General features: G+C 32.8%; 3 protein-coding genes across 8 annotated transcripts in view; 1 reads left to right on the top strand and 2 right to left on the bottom strand.

The window, feature by feature from the left end:
• Positions 1-8,037, bottom strand: part of Pka-R1 (Protein kinase, cAMP-dependent, regulatory subunit type 1) — a 191,676-nt gene extending 183,639 nt beyond the window's left edge. The window contains exon 1 of the mRNA XM_076415714.1: positions 7,708-8,037. Within this exon, the coding sequence (XP_076271829.1) occupies positions 7,708-7,872 (165 nt within the window). The 5' untranslated portion in view covers positions 7,873-8,037. The remainder of the gene's footprint in view (positions 1-7,707) is intronic.
• On the top strand, positions 8,038-20,528 carry Dna2 (DNA replication helicase/nuclease 2). 3 transcript variants are annotated; one of them, XM_076415700.1, is made up of 20 exons: positions 8,038-8,354; positions 8,405-8,618; positions 8,677-8,785; positions 8,838-9,083; positions 9,133-9,346; positions 9,397-9,542; positions 9,596-9,738; positions 9,795-9,979; positions 10,040-10,413; positions 10,467-10,682; positions 12,751-12,936; positions 12,992-13,231; positions 13,287-13,433; positions 16,568-16,964; positions 17,019-17,212; positions 17,266-17,452; positions 17,509-17,593; positions 19,839-19,963; positions 20,016-20,207; positions 20,260-20,528. In XM_076415700.1, exons 1-20 carry the CDS (start codon positions 8,322-8,324, stop codon positions 20,461-20,463), a joined length of 3,837 nt encoding a protein of 1,278 aa, XP_076271815.1. In that variant the 5' UTR covers positions 8,038-8,321; the 3' UTR covers positions 20,464-20,528. The 3 variants fall into 3 exon arrangements, with proteins under 3 accessions (XP_076271815.1, XP_076271816.1, XP_076271817.1); XM_076415701.1 differs by having other exon boundaries at positions 8,103-8,314; XM_076415702.1 differs by lacking the exon at positions 8,038-8,354 and having other exon boundaries at positions 8,479-8,618; positions 8,846-9,083.
• A 4,235-nt stretch (positions 20,529-24,763) lies between these two features.
• Positions 24,764-27,334, bottom strand: LOC143203879 (uncharacterized). Of its 4 annotated transcripts, none has more exons than XM_076416189.1 (6): positions 27,186-27,307; positions 26,829-27,038; positions 26,220-26,772; positions 25,974-26,166; positions 25,715-25,843; positions 24,764-25,394 (listed from the first exon to the last, which is right to left on the bottom strand). In XM_076416189.1, exons 2-6 carry the CDS (start codon positions 26,959-26,961, stop codon positions 24,885-24,887), a joined length of 1,518 nt encoding a protein of 505 aa, XP_076272304.1. In that variant the 5' UTR covers positions 26,962-27,038; positions 27,186-27,307; the 3' UTR covers positions 24,764-24,884. The 4 variants fall into 4 exon arrangements, with proteins under 4 accessions (XP_076272304.1, XP_076272305.1, XP_076272306.1 ...); XM_076416190.1 differs by having other exon boundaries at positions 27,178-27,295; XM_076416191.1 differs by having other exon boundaries at positions 26,835-27,334.
• Positions 27,335-27,653: the final 319 nt, after the last annotated feature.

The following is a 27,653-nucleotide window of genomic DNA, read 5'->3' as shown; positions in this document are numbered from 1 at the left end:
GATAATCACTACGTTAGAACAGTTAAAACCACAAAACATAGAAATATGGAATGGGTACTTAAGTGGACATAACCATGTTTTGCGCGTCAGAATCACTAAAGGGCCGAAGGTAAAAAGATGACAGATTCCATTTATTTCTATCAATTTAAAATTTTGTGACATCTTTGTTATATTTGTTTTTTTGTGTATAATTTTAAAGAAATGTGTTCTTATGACGTTACTTCTGTAGCATTTTAAGTAAATATTATTCGTTTAAATGTAAAAAAAACAATAATATTTAGGAAACCTTTTTGCGATTTTCTACATGAAGTTTTCGAAGAGGAAGGTTTATTGTTTGCATAACCAACGAAATAATTATGGACCCAAATGTGGAATATCGTTGCTTAACTAAGATGCAATTCCTAATTGTAATTTTAATAGTACGTTTAATTAAAATCTACATCGATAAATGAATTAAAATACATAATATGTATATAATCACAGATCCTTTCCATTATTATGTATAATATCCATATTATTTTCCATATCGAAAAGGAAAATATGGATACAAGTTAACTATTGGAATCAACAGTTGGTCTGTCCACATTAGAATCTTCAAAAAGAATCAATACAAATATAATCTATTTTGAAAGGAAGTGAATTGGGAGGTTTGAAGACTGAAAATGTATAACAGATAAATATAAAAAATAACAAAGTATATATATAGTAATATTGCAAGCAAGAACTGTTATACATATAGTTTTAGGTTCTTAGATTTAGGCAAAATTAGTTTTATTTATTCAACATAATTCTCTTCAAGGGTGATACACTGATTATAGCGACCCTCCAACTTTTCAATACCATTTTTGTAATACGATTTGTCCTTTGCTTGAAAATAGGCCTCAGTCTCGACGATCACCCCTTCATTCGACGAAAATTTCTTCCCAGCGTGCATTCTTTTGAGATCTGAGAACAGGAAATAGTCTCTGGGGGCCAGATCTGGAGAATACGGTAGATGAAGAAGCAATTCGAAGCCTAATTCGTGGATTTTTGCCATCGTTTTCACTGACTTGCGACACGGTGCGTTGTCTTGGTGAAGCAGCACTTTCTTTTTCTTCAAATGCGGCCACTTTTCGACGATTTCGTCCTTCAAACGGTTCAATAACGCTATGTAATAGTCACTGTTGATTTTCATTGACTCCCTTTTTCAAAGTAGTCAATGAAAATTATTCCATGTGCATCCCAAAATACAGACACCATAACCTTGCCAGCCAACTGTTGCGTTTTCACACGGTTTGGTGCGGGTTCCATGCTTCATTTCATTCATTCAGACCCATGCTTCATCCATTATTGCATATCCACGCAAAAACGAGTTTATTACGCAATCATCAACTTGTCGTTGTTTTTGGTCAAAAGTGAGCTCGCGCGGCACCCTCTTTGTACAGAGCTTTCTCATACCCAGATATTCGTGAATGATATGATGTACACATTAAGTTGATATCTGTAGAGTGTCTGCTATTTCATTCAATTTCAATTTACGGTCATTCAAAATCATTTTGTGGATATTTTTAATGTTTTCGTCGGTAACAACCTCTTTTGGGCGTCCACTGTGTTCACCGTCTTCGGTGCTCATTTCACCACGTCTAAACTTAGCATACCAATCCTTGATGGTTGATTTTCCTGGGGCAGTGTCCGGAAACGGGGCATCAAACCAAGTTTTTGCTTCAACTGTATTTTTTCCCTTCAAAAAGCAATATTTTAACACGCGAAATTCCTTTTCATACATTTTTCCACAATAACAAAAGTTGCTTCACTCAAAATGCTATAATTCACAAACTAATGATCCGACAGCTGTGAAATTCATACACGCATCTTTTGAGGGTTAGGGCTAACTACAAAACATATGGATTTAATTCTAGTAGCGCCATCTACGTGTCAGGCCGGGGACTTTTCAACTGACCTGTTATGTTATGTTATCTAAATGTTATTTAACAGTACCAGGAACCCATTTTAATTCCTTTATGTGCGAAGTTATCCCCAGACTTTTTTATTTATTGATAAATAATCTACAAGTACAAATTTCACGAAAATTCTCATTCAGATGTCCGCAAATGGTGGAGATGGGCTTAAAATTTTATTAATTGTGTCACAATGTACAATACAACGGCAATGTAATAAAAATAACAATAATTAGGTGTTGCTTGCTCTGGTGGATGAAAAAAAAATAGAATTGCAAAGGGTAAAAATTAAAAATTTTGCATCGCTAATGCTAGAAAAAGAAAAAGAGGTTTCGTAATCAAAAATGTAATATGTAATTACTATATTCAGTAAGATCAAATATTATATATAATACTTAAGGCTTAATAATGTAGAATTAGAAAAGAACTTATTAGTTGTCAGATTAGATATTGTTATAATAATATATTAAATAATATATTTTATTAAAATTTCTATTTTTAATCTGTAGTATAGATATTTTAAATCCTATTTTTAATTTCCTCCTGTAGTACATACACCGGCTCTAAGCGCCCCCTGATGGTTTAAACAAGCAAAACTTGGCTACAATTTATACTAGGGAGATGGCATTTTAAATATTCTGTGTCTTCTATGGTTAAAACCATACAGAAATAGAGATATAACTTTATAGGAAATTTTGGGGAAATGTTTCGCGACGTCCAACATGTAGATGTCGCTACTTTTAACTTATTACTTGATTTAATCGCTATGCTAAGAGCCGCGACGGGATCCGATCGGCACACTTCGTCTCTATTGTTTATTTATTTTTAAGAGCCATTTTCAGAGTTCCTAACCTAAGGGGCAATGCATTGAGATTATTATGACGTTTAGAGATTAAGTTATTAGTTCATTAGTAATTATAAGTCGGTAGTACAATAAATAAACTGAATTCTCGATCTAGAAAGTGTTGTGTACACGGATGCACAACTAGTAAATAAATGCAGAATTGTTTTACTTCAAAGAAGTATTTGGCTGTCTTTAAAAATGGTTGATAATGTTAAAAATCTCAAACTCACTGAAATAACCATCAAAAAAATTTATTTTAGAAATCAATCCCTTTCCGAAAGAAGCTACACATACCACATACTTTTACTCTTGGATCAATTATTTGATAGTTGAAACTCCACTAAAATAATAGTTCCTGAATGCAAACCTTTTAAGAGAGGATTAAACAAAGTTCAAAAAATTCTAATAGAATCACTAGGAATTTTGGTGCAAAGAGATTCAGGAATTAAATAGTGCTTAAATTTTATTACCCAAGTAAGAACAAATTTGTTAATGTGAATTAAAAATGTAATAATCTCCTTGAGAGGGTAGGGTTCATTTCATTAAAAAAACTGTGTAATTATTGCTATAAATATATTGGCTTAAGGCTACTTAATCAAGATAAATCGGATTTTTTGTCCACATATCATTTAAGCATCACCTCTATGTTATTAACAATTTCGATTTCAGATTCTTTATTGATTGATTTCGAATTTGTAGAAATACTGTCTATTCCGTTATCGATGGCATTTTCCCTATTTGGTTCTTTTTCATCTTAAAATATTCCTGATTAACGATAAATAAAATATGTTTTTGGGCTTATTAATCACTTGCCAATTTAATATTATTTAAAATAAATAGATGTATACAACACAGGGTCTCAAAAAATAATCTCCGTCCTTTCCATTCTCAACAATAGTATACGGGAAGGAGTTTGTACTTCTCCGTCTGTTATCAGGAATAGAAAAATAGTCGAAGCTTGCATTGGACTGACATAGTAATCACTATTTTCGGTCACTAGTTTTTTAACCATCGACTGTTTCGGCTATTTTTGGTCGGTAGTCCCCAACGCTAATTTTAATTATCCATAAAGGATGGTGCTCTTGAAGATCATAGAAATGATAACTCGCAAAGAGATAAACCAAGAAGAGCAGGCGGGATCGTAATAAAGGCATTGAATTGGTTCATTCAGCGGCAGATCCTCAATAAGAGCACATGTGCACGTGCACTCTCAAAATTAAAAGCTCCTCTTGATAAGAAAACGATATCCTCTCCTGTCATTATTTTAATATCTCTTTTATTTAAAAAACGATTCATTACTCTTGAAATGAATACACAAAAAGTTTCACGAATATCTTAACTGACAGTAAACGGAAAGCTTAAGCCATAGGGAAATAGAGATTTAACTTTATAGGAAATTTTGGGGAAATGTTTCGCGACGTCCCCGTAGATATCGCTACATTTAATTTTGAGTATATTTATTCTTCACTATACCTAACCTAAGGAGCAGTGCATTTAGGGTTTGATAACGTTTAACACTATTTAATGATATTCCAGATAAAATGTTAAAAATAATATGCACCATATACTTTCAGATAAAACAGGTAAACAGAATTTTAACAGAACAATACTCAAAGTTTGGTTTCAGTATAAGAAAACAAAAAGCCAGATCTCTTAATAGATCCTATTAAATTAATGACCTTAAAAAATACGAAAAAAGGAAAAAACAGAAGAGATATTTTGAATTGTTCCAAAGTTCTTTCTTTATGATAATATTTATATTTTACAGATATATTTATTTTGATACTATATTTATATTTTAAACATAATTTGCAGGTTTACAGATTATATTTATTTCATTCATTGAATTTTATTTAATAAATTTATTTCAGAAATTAACTTTGCCAAACTTTATAAAAGAGCCAATCAAATGTCTTTACAGTAAAATGTTTTCCTTAGAGGTGTCTATAATGGAGATTTAAACTGACCAATAAAATTACTTGAGTGGCCGATTTAACCCCATCTGGACGTTGGGCAAAACAAAACTTTTCTCCAGAGTCCCCTATTGAGTTGCCTCTCAATTACTCTATGGTTAAACCAAACTAGTCAAGTCAGACGTTAGGTGAGAAATGATGCATTAAAATTACGACAATAGATGTCACACTTAAAATAAGATATAACTAACAAAGTGCAATATAATAATAACAATGTGCAAGACATCCATCTTGATGATTCAAATTTTGTAAACGAAGTAATCCATAGAAAACTCAAGCGATAATTGTCCCTTGTTCCCATTTCGTAGCTACAAAACGCTGCATACCTCGGACTTTATTTCCTCTAATCGACTAAAAAAAGATATTAAGAATAATTCTGAATAATCCCGCTATATATGAAACAACCAAAATAGATGAAATAAACATAATATAATAATAGCAAAATATGTTATATGTGTTAAATTAATAAATATGAATTATCATCCAATTTTTAACCGCGGAAAGATTGCTGAAAACATGGTAAAATGAATTAACTTCAGAATGGATTCTTCCAGTAAAAATCAAAATAGAACAAAAGTTAAGGTAATGAAGAGGGTAATGTCAAAAGTTAACTGTTTTCTTCGATTATCACCGTGGTATGCACTTGGAATTATCGTCAGAAAGTCAAATGTCAATTTTTATTAATTACATCTTACATTAGATATGCTTAGTACAATCTTAATTTACAAATTAATTTATTACTACTGTTCTGTTGTATTTCCATTAATACACAAGTAAGGCGAGTACGGGATTAATACATCAGTATGTATTTCCAACAAGTACAGTTGCTTGACTTTGAGTCTAACCTGCTCTGCTTTTTGCCTAACATGATGTTTCCAGTTTAACCTACCATCGAAATATATTCCGAGGTATTTAGCTGATTCCTCTTGAGCAAATGATAAATACAGAATATTATCTGAGCATTAAGCAGCGTTTTAGAGAGCAAACTCCTAGCAAAAAATAGCAGGTTTGTGGAAAAAAGAAGCTCACTATGGTTCTGAAAATGTGTTTCAAAAGTCTTGACAATTGGATTCTTTGTTGACATAATTGTTAATAAAAATCTTTGAAAAATAATAAAATATTGTGGTTCATTTACCAATTCTCGGTATATCTTGATACAACCTATATCGAGAAATCAACCTCTCTATATTCCCAAATACAATCAGCAAAAAGTTCATATAAAACTTATATACATAACTATTTGATTCAATCCATCCATTCACACTCTGCTACCATAATATCCTGTCGTTTAATTTACAATAATATGCTGATTAGTAACTAGGAAATATTATCATAGCTTCTTCGGTTTATTGGATCCAAAAAACTAAAAACCCAACCCATTAACTCATCTAGGTTCCTTGTTACAATTCCCACTCTCAACGGTAAATTTTATAAACCAAAACTGAGCAAGACTCAAAACAAAAAATTTAATCCAATCATTATTTTAGTTACATACTGTTTAATTATATTATATAGTGTTTTAATAAACGATAAGAAAAACGTCACATAAGAATGGTTAAAAATAACTCTGATATTTAATTAAATGTTTCTTATATGTCAAAACGTGGATTATTTATTCACACAGCTGATATTAGGGCCAACAGAAATAGCAGTAAATTAATATGGAATAGAGAACATTATCGGAAGGCCAATTGTTGAAAAATGTGTACTGTTTTAGCTTGTAATGTAATGTAAGTCCTGTTCTATGCTCGGTTATACGAGGTAAATCATAATATAGAATTACATTACAAAACCTTAATTTGTCTCTGTATTAATAATAATCATTAACATTGAAATATAGTATAACATTAAATTATGTATATATGTATACATAATATCTCTAAAATACAGAAACTGGTAAGTATTATTCTAAAATAAAGCACTCTTCTTTTTTTTTCGGCACTTAACTTCAACATCACGATTTGGGAAATATTTAAAATATGATCCATAACGTAAAATCATCCATTCTTCAAATATTTAAAAATTACCGAAAAACACACAAGTTATGAAATTTAAACGGAAATTTGATTAAATATCTTTTATTAATTATTTAAAAAACTGATATTTAAATTGTTCATTTCATAATGACATATGAAGACACATACATGACGTTGATAAACTGACTACATTTCATAAATAGATACCCTTGACTATATCACAAATATATTAAGGCTACATTGTCATCTAATTAAAACTTACCACGGACAAAGTCATCGACATTTTCTTGTTAAATCTAAAGCGATTTGTTTATTGAGCGCCAAAAGGCACTCCGAATCGCAACGTACGAAAAAACCCGCTAATTAATCGCGAAAATTAATCGTTACAAGGAAAACACCACGCAAGGTAATTGCACTTGACCGAATTTTCATCTTGGGGGATGGGACCGGAAAAATACCACCCCCCAAAATGTTGCCAAATTCTTTTTTATTGATCTCCAAATTCTTTAAATTTTCACTAATAACCCATACCACCGAAATATTTTGTAAAATCTTACTTAAAAGATAGAAGTTATATTAGTTACAAATCATAACAAACCTTTAAATAACAATAAAAAAACAATCGAGGGAGTAACATTTTTACTATCGACGGCAACGCTGAAAAATCTGGTTACCTAGGCAACCAGAGATGACTTCTTTAGATGATAGTGACGTCAAGCAATTACCAGGGCGATTTCAAACCAATAAAAAGCGCATACGCAATTATATTGCTAATTAAAACTACCTGACAGTGCGTTAATTGGAAGGAGTAATAAAAAATTAAATGCAATAAAGCGTATTACTGCCTTTCTTTTTCATTCTACTGAAAAAAAAACTATACTTATACATTGTAGAAAGTTTTGTCTCCCACTTGTCAACATAACCACTTTTGGACATGCAGCAAAAATATATACCAAATAACTAAACAGGAGACTTACCCTTTCTAGCTTCTGAAAGTGCTCCCGGAGAAAGGAAATAGGGTTTGTGGGGCGGTTAACGCACAACTGAACGATGCAATCTTTTAATATTTGTTGGATATTATGATTTTGCACGTACGCCTCGCACTCGCGTAGCGCCTGCTCGTCCTCCATGTTGGTCGCCATTATTTGCACAAAATTACCAGTCAGTAATACCGGAGAACGATGCGGAAAATCGCCGTTTTCAAAACGGTTTTCACAAAACGAAAATATTAAAAACAGATTTTGACAGCTCTCAAAAAAATCTTTCAGTTATTTGACCTTGCCGGTACAAACACTTTCTGTATTATCACTTTAGCAACGTTGCCAACTATGACAATAGGTATATTTTTAAATTACACCTTAATTTCTCCTCTGTTAATAATTCATAAATAATCCAGTACACAAATATGATGGTATACAGCACACATATCATTGCATACTTATGTTTTGTTATAATTTAACTGCAATTTGCATTATGTGATACGACAAACTGTAACGACATGTATTGGATTCTTTTACCGCCAAATTTGCGATTGTCTAACATAACCATTAGGATCTATTTATTTTTAAGAATTTAAAGTGTTGAGTGAAAAATGAAAAAAACGCTAAGTAAAGCTAAAGGAAATGTTAGTTTTTCTTTCAGTTAAAAATAAGTATTCTGATATTTGGTTTCTAGGGTTGTAAGAAAATTTCTTCTTATTTTAAAACAACGGGTACTGTTTTAAAAAAAACTACATCTTCACAAAATGATAATGATATTATAGTATTAGACTCTGACGAGGAACAGATTAATTTGGATCACAAAGAAATAATGAGTAAGAGAAAACTTGAAAATGGAGAATCTAATATTAGCCCTCCCTTTAAAAAACATTACTGTAAAACAAGTCCAGGTAAGATTTATAATATTTAAGAAAATAAAGAAGGTATTAACAAAAAACACTTCATTAGTGCCATCAACTTCAGAGACAAATTCTGTGATAAATATTAAAAATATAAAGGAGTTGTTATCACCTAGAGCTTTAAAAGAATATAATACAATGAATGAAAAAGTCGAAAAGTATGTATAGATTAGTTACTAATAAGTTTAATAAATGTATCTACTCATTTAGGGTTTTAGATGAAATTAAACAAAATACACACATAAGTGAAATTATTCAATGTAAAACACCAGAGAAACAAAACTTGATCAAAAAAAAAACACCCATAAAAAGTTCTGAAAAAGCATCTGTTAGCAATAAGAAGACTCCAAAGAAACTTTATTTACAATCTCCAAATAAAATAAATGTGGATGTTCTGAAAAATTTTGTCAAAGTTACACCAAAAATGTCAAATAATGCACAATATGATGAAAAGAAGTAATTAGTTCTTTAATTAAAAACCTTTCGTTGTAAGTTTAATTTTCAGATGTGGTGAAGTACAAAACGTTAATGAAACTACACCAAAGAAATATCAAATAGTTACTAGTTTTTCACCAACAGAGAAAGTGAGAACCCAATTAGATTTTTCATCTTGCAATGAAGTTGTGAATCAAGAGGTTGCTTCAGAATTGGGTGTTGTATCCAATGAGAACATTAATTTAAGTGATTTGATTTTTGATGATAGTTGGGGTGATGACATGGTAAAGTCAACAATATTAGTGAAGTGTTTGTTATTGACGCATAATTTTAGTTTGAAGGTAAAAAATATACTTTGGATCTCTCTGTGTCTCAACACTGTGAAGTTATAAGTACAGAAAAAAAAAAGTTGGAGGTAATATTAACGGTCAAGTCAACAAACACTGATGAACAAGCCATCTGTAGACTTCGAGATATTTGGTAAATCTGGATGATAAGTTGATTTAATTCTAAAATTATTTTTGTATTTGTAGGTTTGATACAAAATTAAATATTGGTGATACATTAAATATTACTGCAATAAAATCTGGTGAAGACAATGAGTGGTTGGTTGATAATCACAATGGTATTTTGGTGTACGAACCAGATTTTCTTATATCAGCTACCAGTATTGCCAGTAAATCTTACCATATATAAAAACAGTTATGTTACTAATACTGAATATTGTTCTAGATGGGGTATTTTGTAAAAGAAAGGTAGTATTCACAGAGAAATATCGTGGTTTCGATCCAACAAACAAGCATATGATTGTAGGAAGTATGGTCCATATGTTGCTACAAGATGTGTTAATAAAAAAAATTTACCAGTTGGAGAACATTAAAAATTATGCGAGTGAACTTGTGAAAAAGCCAAATTACGTATGGTTTTATTTATTTTTGCCCTTTATTTTTTCATAATACTTTAAAATATATATTTAGGTTGCTGATATTTATGCATGTGGAGAACCATATGATACTGTAAAAGAAGAATTCTTTGTATATGTGCCAAAAGTATATGATTTTATTACAAATTATATTCAGAAAAATACAAAACTTCAAGCCAGTAAAAAAGATGATTGGAAAGGCCGCATAACAGATATAGAGGACATAGAAGAGAATATCTGGTGTACTTCATTGGGTGTTAAAGGAAAAGTCGACATTACGATAAAAAACGGTGATGAAGTGTTACCAATTGAGGTGAAATCAGGAAGGGCCACTGTATCTGTGGAACACCGAGGGCAGGTTTTACTGTATATTATGATGATGAACAAGTTGGGATATAAAGTGTCCTCGGGTCTTCTGCTTTATTTAAAGTATTTTCGTGCTATTTATTGTTTAGAGTTAGTTTTTATTACTGGTATTGCAGGGAGGGTATATTAAAGGAAGTACCACCCACCGCATCTGAGAAGGCAGGTTTGATGATGCTACGCAATGAACTCGCATTCTATCTGACCAAACAACCAAAGTTAGTTAATGATGACTCAGCAAAATCTATTATAGAACAACCTCAGCTGCCTGACCCTATCTACAATAGATTCTGTGGTTCTTGTCCTTACAATGTGATTTGTGTTACTCAAGCCAGGTTTGTATTGTTTGTACGAATGGAAGTATATAGTGCATGAAAGTTCAAATGCTTTATGTTCCTCAAAAGAAGATGTATATTTGTTTAACTTATTAGAATTTTAAATATGGCTTTTGGACTGAATCCAAGAGCAAAAAACGTGTGTTGACTGACTATGAAGATATCTTACACATTAAAACCCCTTCAGTGCATTCTATGATCTCTACTGACTTTTGTTAAGTACAATATATGTATATCTCATCTGTTTTGGGGATTCTTTCTCGAGTTGGGTGACGATTTCTATTTTTCACTCTTCCACTAATGTAACTGTGGTTCACCAAACCATAAGTCCAATATGGGACGCAGCTTCAATCACGGCGAGCTTTTGTGGCTTTAAACAACGATAGCTACCGCGCCATACTGCTTCGCAGCGTGCCGTGACGTAGTCTTGGCTAACTTGATCCTCCGGGACGCAGTTCTTTTCGCAGTTTTTCGCCTAAAGAAACGGTCAATGTGGAAATGAAAAGAAAAATGGAAGAAGAATTAATCGAAGCTGTGCGTATTCGACAAGATTTGTATGATGCAAGTCATGTAGACTACATGAGGATTAAATTCTTTAATTAAAATTCCTCACTAAATTATTTATTTAAAGTAAATTGTCCTCCACGAGTCTTTCATCTTTTTAGATGTAACTTCTCAGTTACCTTTTACTAGCCATTTGGGAGATATACATTACCATTTCAGAATCGAATTTATCTTCTGAATCAGATTCAGAGCTAAATTCCACTTTAGTCGTTATTATTGCAGTATCAATTGTTATTGTGCCGAGCCTACTACTGTCTACAGCTTTACTCCGAAGCGAGAACAGCAATCGTATTTTCGCAGTTTCAGCGTCGAGCAGTTTTATTCCGCGTACACTTACCGTGACCATCACTGCGTCACCTCACCAAGCTGCGCCTTATTTTGTGCCTGGCCTAATAATAATACACACCCAATGCTTATAAAGGGAAAGAACTAATGGTTGCATTTATCGCGAAATTCCGCTTATGCTAATGAAACCATTTCGTCGCATTTTCTCTTCTTTGGTATCTTCTCTAGTCATTTTTCTTTCTCTTTAGTTTCATCATCTCGGTATCTTGTTGCACGAATACATCTCATAGATTTATAGTAAAAGCAAATTGTTCTTATACCTCGCTTTTACTCGACGAAGTAACTCACGCAACTTCTTTGGAGCGTCCACTGCGTTCTGCATCATCGGTGTCTCTACGACTACGTCTGCAGTCAGCAAACCGACATTTTATTGTTGTTTCTGATCTAGCGGATTCCTTTAACACTTTTCAAGCCATTGCTTCGCTTGAACGGTATTTTTCCCATCAAGAAGCAGTGTAAAATTAAAACACGAAATAGTTTTTGACATAGAATAAAATTTCTTTAATCTATGGTTTTTGATCCATTGTTTTGAAAATAACAAAATTAGTGTCGCTCTTAGCACTTAGCACACTTATCGATATTTTTGGCCGATATATCGATATATTCATATTTTTTTTGTAGCCGATATTTTTTGATATTTTTTAAAAATAAACTAAATATAATTTTAATTAAACTTTAGAATTGGTACATAATTTTAAAGGTTTGGTGAATTTTGTTACTTGATTTTGGGGTCGAAAAATACCGCTACTTTAAAATATTTAAAAATATTTTTTTCTAGGGTAATATTTCACTATTTTTATTTTTTTCTTAAAAATATCAATATATCTTTTGTAAAATATCGATATTTTTTATACTTGTTGCAAAATATATATTGATATTTTTTTTTAATTTCGAAAACTATATATCGATGTTTTTTTCGGTGGCCAACACCTCTACTTAGCACAATAACTCACAAATCTATGAGTAGAATATAATGAAAGTTCAACAGTTATCTTTTGAGGGTTAGTACTAACTGAAAAAGCGGCAAATGTAATAAAACTATCGCATCTATGTGTCAGGCCCGTGACTTTTCAGCCCATATGTTATATATCTAGTGTTCATATCATTCTGTCCATGCCCTGTATATTTTCTAATCTAATTGATTTCGAATGTATTTCAGATACTTTAATCAAGACATATCCCACTTGAAACCACTCAGAAAGGTGAGCGATGAAATAGGCGACGCGATAACTCCAGAACACGTAGATTACTTCATGAAGTGGAGCGCTTTATTAACTGTAGAGATGGGCGGCGCCTCGGGTCGTAAAAATTTGAAGGAAATATTTACCGTAGCCCGGAGCGAAAGGTATTTTCTGATCGTTAAATAGCATAAGTCGCGAAAGTTTTAACATAATTTGCAGAAAGAAGAAAGGGAAATGTCTCATTGATCTTCGGATAAAAGCGGTGACCAAAGAGGATAATCGTCTCTACACCCATAAGTTCGAGGAAAGTAAAACCAAAAAATCTGCGGACGTTAATTTTTTGGCCAGTGGCTTGGCAGACCATAACTACGTTGTTGTTAGTACAGAGGATCGACCCGCTATAGCGTCTGGATTCATCACACAAATGTCACCGAATTCTGTTGAAGTTACATTGGAGAGGTAACCGAGTGTCGTTCACAATCGTTTCCCATGATAAACATTGTAATTTTTGCAGGGACCTAACTGTTAAATTCAAGGATAAGTTATTCTTTATAGATTCCTACGACTCCACTTCGTTGCTAACATCCAGCATGGCCAGTTTAGGACTTATTTTAGATACATCTGAGCAAGGCAACAAATTGAGACGGATCATTGTTGATAGGTAATTAATTTTCTATTTACTTAATTACAAGGTCTCTCTGGAGACCGATAGGACTGATGTCCAGCCAAAATATAATAAAAAATATTTACTGTGCTAGTTAGGCTGTGGAGGTCTTCAGTACCAGTCTTCAGTTGTAGTTTTCATTTAAGCTCAGCTTAATATCTTCCAATGAATGAATAATGAATCGTTTTATGTAACAGTTAGTGATACTCTGGAAGTAATGTCATGGATCCATTAAATGTTTTTGAATGGTACAAATGGTTTTGAGAGGTTGGATTGATTCATAGGTTGTTACCATCTGAAACACTAGAAATATACTTCATTGAAATCATGCAACTCAAAATTGAATACAATAGTTACATGTTTTTGCGATTTTGTTATCCACTCAACCATATATTGAAGGAATCTCATACCTGTTGGCGCAATGGTAAAGGCGACAGGACGGGCCTCCTACTGTTGCGATAGTCGCTGGTTTGAATCCTGCTGGGGTATGGATGTACTTTATGGAAACCAACAATGAAAAATCCGACGAGGAATAACCATCCCGGTCACGCCAGTAACTAGGCTGGGTAAGACTGGATGGCTTCTGGGATGGTCAGTGCCACCGGTCTGTCGATAGGTTAAATGTCGAGGACCGCCCATGTTAAACGGTAGATACAGTACAGATAAACCCTCGCTGATAAAAAAGGAGATTTTAAAATATAACAAACAAAAAAATATTACTTAAGGCATTCAATGGCTTCACCGAGATAACTATATATGAAATTGTTTATTAAAAAAAAGTTGAATAAAGACAACTTAGGTCAAGAGAGTAACAAACATTCTATATTGGAAGGGGTCATTTTATGGTTAATGTTGATTAGAATTTTTTTTCCATAGTCACTAAATGTTTGAAACTAATTTTGTTAGGAGTTTTATAGTGGGAGATTCTCTTATATTTGTACAATGAATAATTAGCGAAATATATTGAGACTAGATTACGTTTTATGTAGTATTGCTTAATCTTTAACTGGTATATCCTTTTTTATAAAGTAATTGCTATTGTGAGATCGTAATTTACTCCAATTTAAGACCGGTGTATATAGCCAAAATCAATCAAGATACTTGGAAGAAAAAAGTTTTTCTTTAGTAAATTAATTACTATACTGGTGAAAAAAAAACAAATATTTACTTAAACCAAGAAATTTCAATAATAAAAATATTTCGAAATACTGCTAAATAACAAAGTTTTATTAGGCCTCTGATAAAAATGGACAACTCTATTATTTAATAACCGCCATTTTTTCATTCTTTAGGTTCCTATTGCTGTTGTAGGTATTTTGTTAGTGTGACCACTTTGATACCTTACTCTTTGATTGTTGGCACGATGAGATTTTCCTTTCTATCATAAACATCTTCGAGTTCAGATATCTTCGAATTCATGTGATCTACAGTTATTTCTAGAATTCCGCTCTTACACAAAAGTTGCTAACTTTTGGAGTTAGTTACTTTTACGTTAACCTGGAGAACAGTAGATAGATTAGCTAATCTTGCTGATCTATTTAATATAGTGTAGTAAGTAATAGTGTTCCTAATAAAGGAATCCTGTTATCACCTCTCTGTGGATTTTTAGCTCATAAACCTATTTTTTATAGAAATATGAACAGGCACCTGCGTTAACTTCACCTGATAAATGACTTAAACTTAAATTATGACTCGACTCGTCTTATAATTCATTTTATTATTTAGCAGGCCCTCTGTCCGTTGTCATTATTTTAGTATTTTCCTCATTGATTCTCAAGCCAGGCTTTGCAGTGCGAACTATATTATGATAAATAAGCGCTATCATCAGACATCACATCAGATCGACCAAGGAGATTGTAGCATCACATTGAACGATTGAACGCAAAGTTTATTTTTAAAATTTTTCGCATAATTGCATTCACTGCTATGTTAAAGAGGAGTGGTGGAACGACATCTCCTTGGCGAACACCAGCTTAGATCTCAAATAAATTTGACAAATAATTCGCACACGGTTAATAGAATCATTCTAGGATGCCTGAAGAAATGTTATCATTTTTAGTGGAACTCGTTCAGCTTCCAAAGTCGTAAAAAAAGTAAAGCCACAGTCGAAAGCAGAGCGAAAGTCAATAAAAATGACAATCGCTCGCATTCTATGTCTAGCAGGTTCCTCGATAAACTGGCGAAAGTGGGAAAATCTTATCGATCACACAATCAATTTTGCAACTTATTTTCTTTCTATTATTTATTTATGGTTTAAACAGATGGATCTGTATTGAAACATACTGTATCTCCTATATACAGCCGATCTACATCCCTCAAAAATCACTACTGTGGCAACATATACAGACTACACAGCCATTGTAGCATCTCACGAAGATCTAATAGCAGCATCAAATAGCCTCCACCTTGGAACCTCCACCTAAACACACCTTGAGGCAGTATATTATCTCCAAACTGAGGATTCTAAATATATTGGTATGCACCTGGACCGACGCCTAATCTAAAAGAAGCACGAAGTTACAAAACAGAAACTACTTGGACTTAAACCCTATCAATTGGATGGGCTTATCGGGCGCAAATCCAAGTTATTAGATTCGTATAACAAGGTGCTATATGGATCAATACTTAAACCTATTTAGTCATGTGGGATCCAACTATGGGTTTGCTAAACAAACCATTGCTGATGCTCCGGTACTATGTCTCTAATAAAACGATACAAGGTGATATCCCTCTAGAACCCGTAAGGAATGTATTTCAAAATTTTTGTGTACTTTACAAGAGTGTTAGTGCATCCCAATTTGCTCTCTAATCAGCGAAAGGTGGGACGTTATAGTGAAATGCGTAGACTATAACGTTTAACACCATCCGATATAGTTATAGGACATATACAGACTTTAAAATATGTCTAATTAAGATAATATTTTATACAGGAAATCACTTAATGAAATGATTTTCTACATCTGTCATATATAATATCATAAAAATATATAATCATAAAAAATACTTACTGCTCACTAAGCAGATTCTTGAACCACAAAAAGTAATAATTTGAAAAAAGTTAATTTTTCATTCAAATGACGTTCTTCACCATTTTATTTAGTTTCTTACTTATTTTCTGTTTTTTTTTTCAGGCATCCACCCACGTTTCAAAAAACCATCCCGAAAACGGTAGCCTTGAAAGCTAAACCAATACTCAAAAGACTGAACATGGTACAGAGACGAGCAGTGTTGAGAGCCATCGCCACGGAGGATTATTTCCTGATTAAGGGCATGCCTGGAACCGGAAAGACCGCCACAATAGTAGCTCTCGTTGAATTGCTGGTAGCCACGGGCAAAACGGTGCTTATAACCAGTCACACCCATTCTGCCGTCGACAACGTATGTTTGAGATTAGTTAAATACGGGGTTGACTTCATGAGATTAGGAAACAAGAACCGAATTAACAAAGATCTTTGGCCGTTCTGCGAGGATGAGCTGACCCGAAATTGTTCTCTTCCCGAAGAATTGGAGACAGTGTATAATAACAAGGTAAAAACCGACAACAAATCTAATTTATTTTAAATAATAACCTTTATAATTCAGTCAGTAGTAGCTGTTACTTGTCTTGGATCCAGTCACTTTTTGCTCAGCAGGAGAAAATTTGATGTTTGTATCGTCGATGAAAGTACCCAGGTGGTACAGTGCTCTGTCTTCAGACCGATATTTTCAGCCAAAACTTTTATACTCATTGGGGATCCAGATCAACTTCCGGCTGTTATTCAGAACAACGATGCTGTGTTAGTATACCAATAATATTGATGTTCACCTTTCATATGTCTTATTTTTTTAGGAAACTGGGAATGGATGAAAGTTTATTTGAGCGTTTAGACAGTGAGGTTTCACGAATAAGCTTAAACATTAACTATAGAATGAACGAACCCATAACTGCTCTAGCTAACGCTTTGACATATAAAGATGAATTGGTCATTGGCAGTGAAGAAATTGCTAAAGCCACCCTCCATATACCGAAGATAGAGGTACCTAATTCATATCAACGGTAAATTATACATGTTACCATTGTTTTTTATTTCAGGTATTGAAAAGTAATAATGTGTTCAGCTGGATGTTGCCTTTTTTAAGCTCAGATTTGGATTTGGCAGTTCAGTTTATTGATACAGGTATGACTAATTACTCCTAGACCAGTCATTAATATTTTTTACAATTTTTATAGTTAGTTTATAGAAATGTATTGATTCTTATCCATTTTTAAAGTGCTGCTGTGTGTAAGAAAACTGCAAGGCATATTTGTTTTTCATCCAAAATATTTTGCCTGATCGGTTGACGAATCACAGTGATGAAGTATTTAAATTTTATTGTTGAGCTTGGTCTCTTAACACGTTCGCTGTCGATTTGGGATTAAATACTTACGCTAGAAGCCGATTACGTTTTTTCTGGTTACAACAATAAAATATTCCTGATAACGTTTTTTAACGTGTGTCCAGTCTAGATTTTAATATTCTCCCACAGAAATTTATTATTTTTTGTGTCATGCGCCAAAGCGTGATCGGCACTGAGGTCAAATTTTATTGCCGATGGCCGCAAAACGCGCGAGCGCGTCGCGAATGGAAATGTACAGAATAGGAAAATATATTGTTGATTAGAATATATAATTTAATATGCCATAACAAAATTATATATATAATGGGAATAAATCAACTACTAAAATAAGATAAAAAAAAATTCAGCAGAAAAACGAGAAAAAATAACTAAGTAAATGTTACCACAAACAAACGAAATATATATTCAAGTAAATTGAGTGAGTCAGTAGAAATAAATGAACGACCACAAGTTAATACAAACTTTGACTAAAACTCACAAAATAAATAAAAACCCTATTCAAATAAATCATAAGAGGTCACTCATGACTAATTTTTGCGCAGTCCAAAACAATAACCAGGATATCTAGGACATGTACTGCATACATAAATAGTACCTTTTCTTTTTTCTTGTAAATAAGAATTTTTACATTGCTTTCTCATTACGTTTCCTGCTTTCTTCTCCTCTCGTATTTTCAAAACATGTTCGCTAATAACCGCTCTGGAATTAGGTTTGGACGTAGCCTATAATAGCCTTTTTATGACATACAAACGAAAATCGTAAATTGGATACGATTGCTGATATTCATTTGTAAAGTTAGCATGTTTAGGTGGCATGTTTCATACCCATTTTTCCACTTTTATGACGAGGGGGCCCTGACATCGATATTTTTTCCCGCCATATGCAATTCTGTAATACATATGAATCAAAAAGGAAAAATCGAAACGAAGCACGTAAATGACTTACCTATAGTCTTCAGATAATGTCGATACAACTGTAAGGACAACTAAATGCCGAACTAAATACAAGGCTTAAAAAGACCATCGCACATACAACGCGTTAGGACGTTATGGGCAGCGAACATGTTAAGTAATATTTTCTCAAAAGTCCTTATAACAATTGTTGGCAAAAAAGTAAGTCTGTAAATTTAACATAATTTAGTTTTTTACTAAATTTTGGTATCATAATCGCCTACACTATATATATTTTTATTTGTATTTATTTTACCTTCTTGATTAATCTTTTTATGGATACTGGTGTGGGAAGTTGGGATTTCAGATTACCACTGTACTTTAGTTTTACTTTGTTTTTCGCAGAGAACTCTGCTTTTTTACTATCTCTGGCCCATAGTCGGTTGTCGCTTCTTATAAGAAGGATGAATGTTATAGACCTCTTGATTGCTCTCCAGGGTGAGTAATCGGACTCTATATGCCGATAATGATTTTATAGATAGAAGTTCATTGATCCTTCTTTAAGCTTTCGGATTTCTCGTTTAAGCCTCTGAGTTTGCTTTAAGTATAGTCTGGTCTATGTCTCTAATATGTTACCAGATCCTTCTAGGTTTTATTTTCTCTAATGCTTTGTATGCTACTCTTCGGTAAAGATCGAGAAGTATTCAACTTCTTTTAGTTGTTCCGTCGTTTTGATATTGATGTAGTAAAGGACAATCCAAAAGTTTTCTCAATCTGTTCAGTTTTATTATTAAGAGGGACCCTAGCTGTCCTTTTTGACAATTTTTAATTAAAGTTCAGAATAAGTTCAAAGGAACAAAGTTATTTTTAATTTGAATAATATTAGGAGACGCTTTTATCTAGTAAATCAGGAGTAACTCATTATTTTGACTGGTAATTACAGCCTCTTTTTCAAATTGCTTTTCTAAATTATATGCCTTTAGTTGTGGTTGGTACAGAACTCTAGTAGATATGTTCAGTATTGATTATTGTTAGATATATTGGTAAACAGTAAGCTGTAATTAGTATTGCTGTAATTATTATTTTTTATAGATCGAGAATAGTACGTTAATTACTTTTTTCAATGTTAATTTAGGTCCAACGTGGAACTTAAGTCACAAAGTTCATTGGTGCCGAACGCCTAATGTGGATGAGTCCGAAAAATATACAAATATTTACGAGGCAGCCGTCATATTTCATCTAGTGGAAGCTCTACTGAAGGTTTAAGCCGGCTATAAAGTATTAATATCATTTCTAAATGTTTCCTTTATAGGGTGGAGTAACAACGAATCAAATAGGCGTCATAGCAACGTATAGATCGCAAGTGGCTCAGTTAGCGACGCTGCTCAAAGACAAAAGCGTCGAAGTTAATACTGTTGACCAGTACCAAGGAAAAGATAAAAACGTGATTATATATTCTTGTTCCAAGTCCATAGACTGTGGAAGTGACTGGAGCACCAATCAGGTATTGATGCTGAAAAGGTTTTCCATTTTGTACTTAAATCAGAATATTTTAGTTCGAATTATTGGAATCCAAGCGTCGGTTGAATGTCGCGATCACTAGGGCAAAACACAAGCTGATCATCATAGGCGATTGGAATACTCTAAAACATTACTCAACCTTCAAGGCCATCGAAAACAATTTAAAGAAGAACTTCACAAAGTTACAGGAATGTACTGGATTTTCGTGGAGCGATATTTTAGATCTTGTGCGTTTATAGTAATAACTAATGTTATTCTTTTTATTTGATAAATTTTTACTGAAATATATATTTTTGATACTTGATTTGTAGGTTTTATTTAATTTTTTAAAATCATATATAATTAAAAGTATTGATAGCGCTGTGTACTACCAAGTTACATGTGATAGTCAATGATATTCATACATTATCCCTATAAACCTAAAATATAATTCAACAAATGTGGTCTGCTGTAGAAAGAGCTACCCCGACATCAAGAGACAAATCAGAATGTAAAATAAATTACCCCCTTGAAGATTGATAAAAGAAAGACGAAAAGTTAGAAGAGTATAGCACAGAACCAGAAATGCTGTAGACAAAACAATATTTAATAGAATTAGTAATCAAACAAATGAAAGATTAAAGAAAATAGATAGAGTTGCCTCGAAAAATATATAAGTGAATTAAGTCTGGAAGCAGAAAATGATTACTCGCTATGGAAATCAGCTCGGAGATTTAAAACGCCAATTATTGAGAGTACGGCTTATTAAGAATGATTAAAACGAATAGGTTCGACGCAACGATGAAAAAGCTGAATTATTCGCAGAACATTTAGCTAACGTATTCCGACTGATTGATATAGAATCTAGAATGGATATAAATCCTGTTTATCAGCCCGATGATTGAAGCATGTTCTGGAATGTCTTAAGGTTGGTCGGATAATTATGCTTAAAAAACCTGATAAATCATCAGAACAAGTTTGATCTTACAGGCCTGTTTTGCTGCTACCTTCGATATCAAAATTATTTGGGAAACTGATATGAAAACCTATTAAACCATTTTTAGAAATACCAAATGTCCAGTTTGGATTTCGAAATCACTACTCGACAAGGTCTACCACAAAACAATGAAATGTATATTGTCTGTATATTTTGTGAGGTCAACCAAGTGCACAGACTGACAGCCGTTGTTAAAAAGGCATTCAAAGAAAAGAAATACTGCCCTGCAATATTCCTAGACGTCACACAAGATTTTCGCTGGGTATAATATTTGGCACTAATCTACAAAATGAGCAAATTGCTACCGCGGGATTGCTGTCGACTGCTGAAATTATGTGTTTCGAAAGAAAATCTTGTATGAAGTGGTATTTGTCGATATCATGGCAAAAATGTATCTCTGTCTAAGGCTGTAGAAAAAGTACAAGTAACGGTCAACAAGATCTACAAATGGACTAGAGACTGGAAAATACATTAAGCTGTAAGCTCCAAATCTGTCCATGTTAATTTTGTGTCGCGGAAAAACGACAAAAAACTAATTATATCATTTCACGGATACCCGTTTCTTCACTAACTACCTGGGAATATATCTAGATGGTAGGTTGAACTGGAAACATCATGGTAGATAAAAAGTAGAGCAGATTAGACTTAAAGTCAAGCAGCTGTACTGATTAGTCGCAAGATACTCTCAGCAAAGTTCTACGATTAATTACCAATTCCTATCGCTACGTAACTAACGAAGAGCTACGCAATAACCTCGATATCAAATGGATATATAAAGTGATTCAAGATTTTGCCTTAAAGCATGAAATAAGGTTGCTTAATCACAGCAACGTGGAAGAAATATAGTTACCGGACAACACGCAGGAAATCAGGAGATTGGAGTAAAATATATCTAGACGATATGGTGGATGTACTTCACTTTCAATTTTTATAATTCTATTTTTTTTATTCTGGCCTGAAACCTGGTGGCAGAATATGTGGAATACACAGCCACGGAGACTCACCTCTGATAAGTTGAACTGGGTTATGTGTAATTGCCTTTAGGTTTATCAAGACACTAAACCGAAGCGCCTCACAGCTGATCACTCTTATTTCAGTTTCTCCATGAATTTGAATATTTATGATAAACCATGGAGCATTAATTATTATCTTGAGCAGGCTATTTAGGAAAATTTGAAGCCGTTCCACCTAACTGAGTGTCACAAACTTTAAGTAGACGTTAAAACCGTAAAGGATAATGGAACGTATTAACATATTTTACAATAAGCATTTCCTGGAAACTGAGAGCCTGCTGTTTTTGCAGAGCAGAGAAGATAGTACGTTTGCTATCTCCTTGAACTTCTCTAGATCCGGGAATGCCAACCAAACCGTCGGTCGAAGTGGAGACATGACGTCGTTCAACCATGGAATGTTTGCAGTACCGATCTTAAGATGCGAAACGCTTGTTATGGAAAATGATGACCTGGGATTTCTGAGGGTCGATTCGCAATCTCTAGAATATAAACCACTTGAGCTGCTTTTGGAGTCTTCCTTGAAATCTTTATATATTGAGTGTTGTATTTTGATGAGTTTGATATACTTTTCATAGTATATTATATATATATATATATATATATATATATATATATATATATATATATATATATACAACAGTGGAGAACTTTGGTGAATTCTACGACATAAAGAGCATGACTTTCCCAGAACCATCCGAATTATACTATTATAAACTTAAATTCAAAATATAATTCTTATGGATCAACGATTTTGGAAGAACATCAATTGGATCTACAACAGGATATAGATTGAAAATGAGTATCATTCGGAAACAAAAGAAATGCATTTGTATTTAAAACAGGAATATTAGGCTTAATTTTAGATTTGTCACAAGAAGACTTAGATGCTTTTGCGGGACTTGATCGCCTAAGTCCTACTCTGTGTACGCTACTGATGTTGGACTAGGTTAATGCCCTTAACTGCCTTAAAATAATTTCAACATACAACAGATTCATGTTAACCACATTGATTGTGTTTATAATATCTTTCGTCGATTTTAATTTGCTGAATTAGTTTTTTAGTGTATTTGCTTAACATTACAAGTCATTATTGGAAACCATTGGCATAGTAACTGGCATTTTGCATCATCATCATCATTATGATATTCTCAACCAATACACTGCTGTTAGTGTGGTACAACATTTTAATTAAATTCCACCATAGTTCAAGGTCAAAGTTGTTTGGGCCTCGGATAATAATAGTCTCCTAGTAAAATGTTGCAATTCCTACAGAGTGAATTTTTTGGTCACAAGCTCTTACTTCTATTTTATCTAAGCACATACCGACCAAAATTGAGGAATCAGTCATCAAGGATCTTGCTTTTACATGACTATAGTATTGTACATGAATTTGAACGTCATTTTGATGTTACTTGAAATAATCTTGTGGAGCGGTTCTAATCTAATTGGATATTGTGGCTAGTATCAATCTAACGTTAAGCCAAGGCTAACTGAAAATTGTGTGTCCTACATTCATATAATTTAATTCTTGATCTAGCTCGAAGGGTAAAACATGTGTATGTTATTTTCGATAGTTTATGAATGGAACTGATATGAGAGCTCTTTTTTTATTTGGTAATGTTAGTGATTCACGAACTGGAGTCACTTCCTTTTCTAAACGTCTTGGTTATTCACAATTAAACTTTAACATTTGACTTCAATGCATCCACTACCTAATACTTGCAATATTTAACATTACACATTTTACATTTACAGTCAATTATATAAAACGAAGTGAACCAGGCGATATTTAACTACGAAGCTATATCTTGGACTTCTCAAATGCATACAACTCCACCCTGAGAGAATATTTATTTGTGACACTAATTTTTTTTTCTGAAAACATATTTATTAGATATGCTTTGAACAATATTAATTATAAATTAATTTATTACTTAGATTTTATTTGTACTTGGATTACTTCACAAGCAAGACGAGTGCGAGATAAATACATCAATATGTATTCTTCAATTATAATAACTTAAACTATAGTTTACACTAATCGTATACACTTTATATAAGTTCGTATGGTTTGGTTCGCTTCAATCAAGAAGTTAAAAAACCCGTGGATGTTTGATTACAATGGTGATATCTGGGATACGTTTATTGAGATTTATGCATTAATGGTTGGCGAGGATATACATTGTGTTAGAACCGATTTGGTGAAGGTGGCGGGCATTTAAAATTGGATTCAACTGAAGCGTTCTGTATTTATATTTTATAAACAACTCAGTTAAAGCCACAACATAGAATAAAACAAGCATGCGCCAAAGCATTCAAACAATTCTATATTTCAAGGCTAGTACTCTAATGTTTATTTATGTAGCCATATGTACATGAGGTATGGTGGCCATAAGGGCGCCTCCACCCATTTATTTATATGTCCAATAATTGACCGTGAATTTGGTGAGGCATAAACACGAAACACGAGACGTTTCTAGAGCATCAAATAACCACAATAGGTGCGTGGAGGATGTTGTTTATTGTTTAAGGAGTAAACATTACACAATGTACGTTAAGGTTATATTTATTTTAAACTGATTACTGGTACAGAAAACTAAAATTAATGCATATATGTGACATTAAAACAAAATTGTAAGCTAACATCATAATTGCGGTTATATAAGGAATATTAATATTTTCGATCTTTAATTCCAGTACAAAAGTAGACATCCACATCTCTCAGCGTGTTAGTGAGAAGGGTGATAACCTTTTCATTTATTTGAGTGTCTTGATATGATTCGGTGTCCTTTATTTCTTGGAAGCCGACATAATAAAAGCAATCATTGCCGTAACTTTTGTTTTTTTTGTTGAAAGCTTGGATGCATTTTTTCAGGCTTTCAAAACTGATTGGCTCTTTATTGGATTTTCTGACGATACAACCAAAAAAGACGTACTGTTTGTCCTCAACAATAATGCATTCACCCAATCTTTTCGATGAGTATTGCACTCGCGCTTTTGACAGAAAGTTGAATTTAGCATCCAAGTCCTTCATAATTTCGTCTGGATCGCCTTTTTCAGTAGTCAGATACATTATTGCTGTACCTTCGGCAATTGCAGTAAGATGGTAATTTTCTCTCATCAATCTGCATGTTTTCATTTGTTTTTTGGGTGCCGACTGCGAATCTGCCGTTGCCTCCATCTGTTAAAGAATTTAAGATTTAACCAAACGAGAATAGGATTTCATGCGTTAAAAATAATAATAGATTCAAAACTGAACTAAACCTAAATATAAAAAATAACTTGAAAATGGCATAGTATAATGCAAAATTATTAGTAAAATCCGATATATATATATATATATATATATATATTACAGACAGGATATGTATTTATTTATTATTTTTTCTTTCTCTTTTTGTCTGGAGACTTAGTAATCAATTTTTTCTTTGTTTTGCCGTGATTCTAAAAATTTAAAAAAAAACCGCTGTTACTGAGTTATGCCCATTTCCGAGAACTCACCTCTTGAAAGTTGCAGACTGTGATCTCAGTACTTCCATCTTTGAATAAGTATTCAAGCATGTTCTTAACAACGTCCCATTCTAAACGGTCCAATCCGCAACCAATTCGAGGGAGCGCTAACTTTTTTACCTAAAATCAAGTTAATGAATCAGCCTTTTCCTTTTTTGTAGCACTTACTTGTAACAATAATAATATATTTCATACACAACAAAAAACATTATAAAGAAGAATTAATCTCATAAGAATAATTTAAACATACCTGGTTCAATACTATATGTTCTCGCATCTTCCAAAGAGATTTCCATAAAGAATTATAAGTAGGTTTTCCAGTAGATTCTTTTTTTGTAACAAGATAATAAATATACCTTTTATTTTTTTCATCTGGTAATATTGCAACACCACCTTGTTTAACTCTCTGATCAAGTAGGGTATCTAAATTTTTAAATTGTTGCCTGTGAACACATATAGATATATAAAAATAAATGATTTTTATCTCATTATTTACTTAAAACCAACAGCAATACCACTACCCATCCTTAGATCAGCTGCGACACAGTGAGCCAATGAATTGTCTGCGGGTTGTTGAAACAAATCACCTTCAATTTCTTTAACTATATTGAAGTTTACTTCTTTTCTGGATTGTTTTTCCCATACATCAAATTCTTTGCCACATTCATCGTTTTCATTTTTCTCCCGCCAATTTTCAATTTTTGAACTAGTTGGTTTTTCTTTTGTGTCCCATCGGTTCCTCTTGTTTTTAAAACCACCCCAAGCATCATCTGCACTATCATCATTAGACACTCTTGTATTTTCTCTTGAAACATCAGTATCATGAACGATTCTCCAATTATTCATTTTGTCAATAATTCCTTTTTTGTTTAAAACTTGCTCTTTATTATGATCGTGTTCTGCTATATTTGTATTATTAGAAGATTCACTAGAATTTTTGCTTAGCTTCTCAACTTCATTAGAGCATTCTAATTTGACTGTGTTTTCAGTTATGGTTACAACTTCATTATCATTTTTAACTTCTTGTTGCTTTTGACATGATTCATTACCTATAAAGAATTAAAAGGATAATTACGTTCTGAAAAATTATTATACCATGACGAACCTTTACTTTTAGGTGGTTCAGGCTCTCCCTTACTATGTGAGTTCTGATATTTAACATCTTTTGATGTTGTGCTTCCAGATGATTTGTTATTTTGGTTTTTACCCTTTGTCCCCTTATTTTTCTTTTTTGCCATGTTTTATAACGAAAATATGTCTGCCTTTACGACCACGCCAGCAAAAAGTAAGCTTTTTACGTGGGAACCCCAGAATGCTGTTAAAAAATAAAGTCACTATTTTATTTAGTTTCCTAACACGTAGGTTAAATGTCAGTAGATAAACTAGACAAATTTAAAGGGAGTGTGTTTTACAGATATGGAAAAAATAATGTTTGGTTTTCGAAAATAACTAACATATTTACTTCTAAGTACTTTAAATGACTTGAAAAAATGTATTTGGACTTAAATGATTATTGTATTCTGTAGCACATCAAATTATACAAAACTGATAAACTTAAATTATAGGTTAGGTTTTCAAATCATTTTAGGATTATAAATACTGTTGAATAACACCATTTAAAATCTGTCATTCCAGGGCAAAATGACGTCAGACCGACTGCTACGTTGCCGATATGTTAAATTAGCTTTTATATATAGGGAAAATAATATACAGCACGTATATTTAAATATATATGAGTTGGTATAGTGGGGGATTTACACATCAGCTGACAACTGCATATTGAAATTTTGCCGTTCATCTTAAGTCTGCAATCCGTTAAACTAATTTTTTTTGTTAATTAAATTTTGCAAATACTAACATATCGCAATATAAAATAAAATATTGTTTTGCATAATATTAAATTTTGTATTAAATGTTTGAGTCTCGTTTT

This window comes from Rhynchophorus ferrugineus, unplaced genomic scaffold (assembly GCF_030347505.1).
Source record: "Rhynchophorus ferrugineus isolate W39M unplaced genomic scaffold, kcgeb_rfMv2 rfM10, whole genome shotgun sequence".
Classification (NCBI taxonomy): Eukaryota; Metazoa; Arthropoda; class Insecta; order Coleoptera; family Curculionidae; genus Rhynchophorus; species Rhynchophorus ferrugineus.
This window is presented reverse-complemented; position numbering and strand designations above follow the sequence as displayed.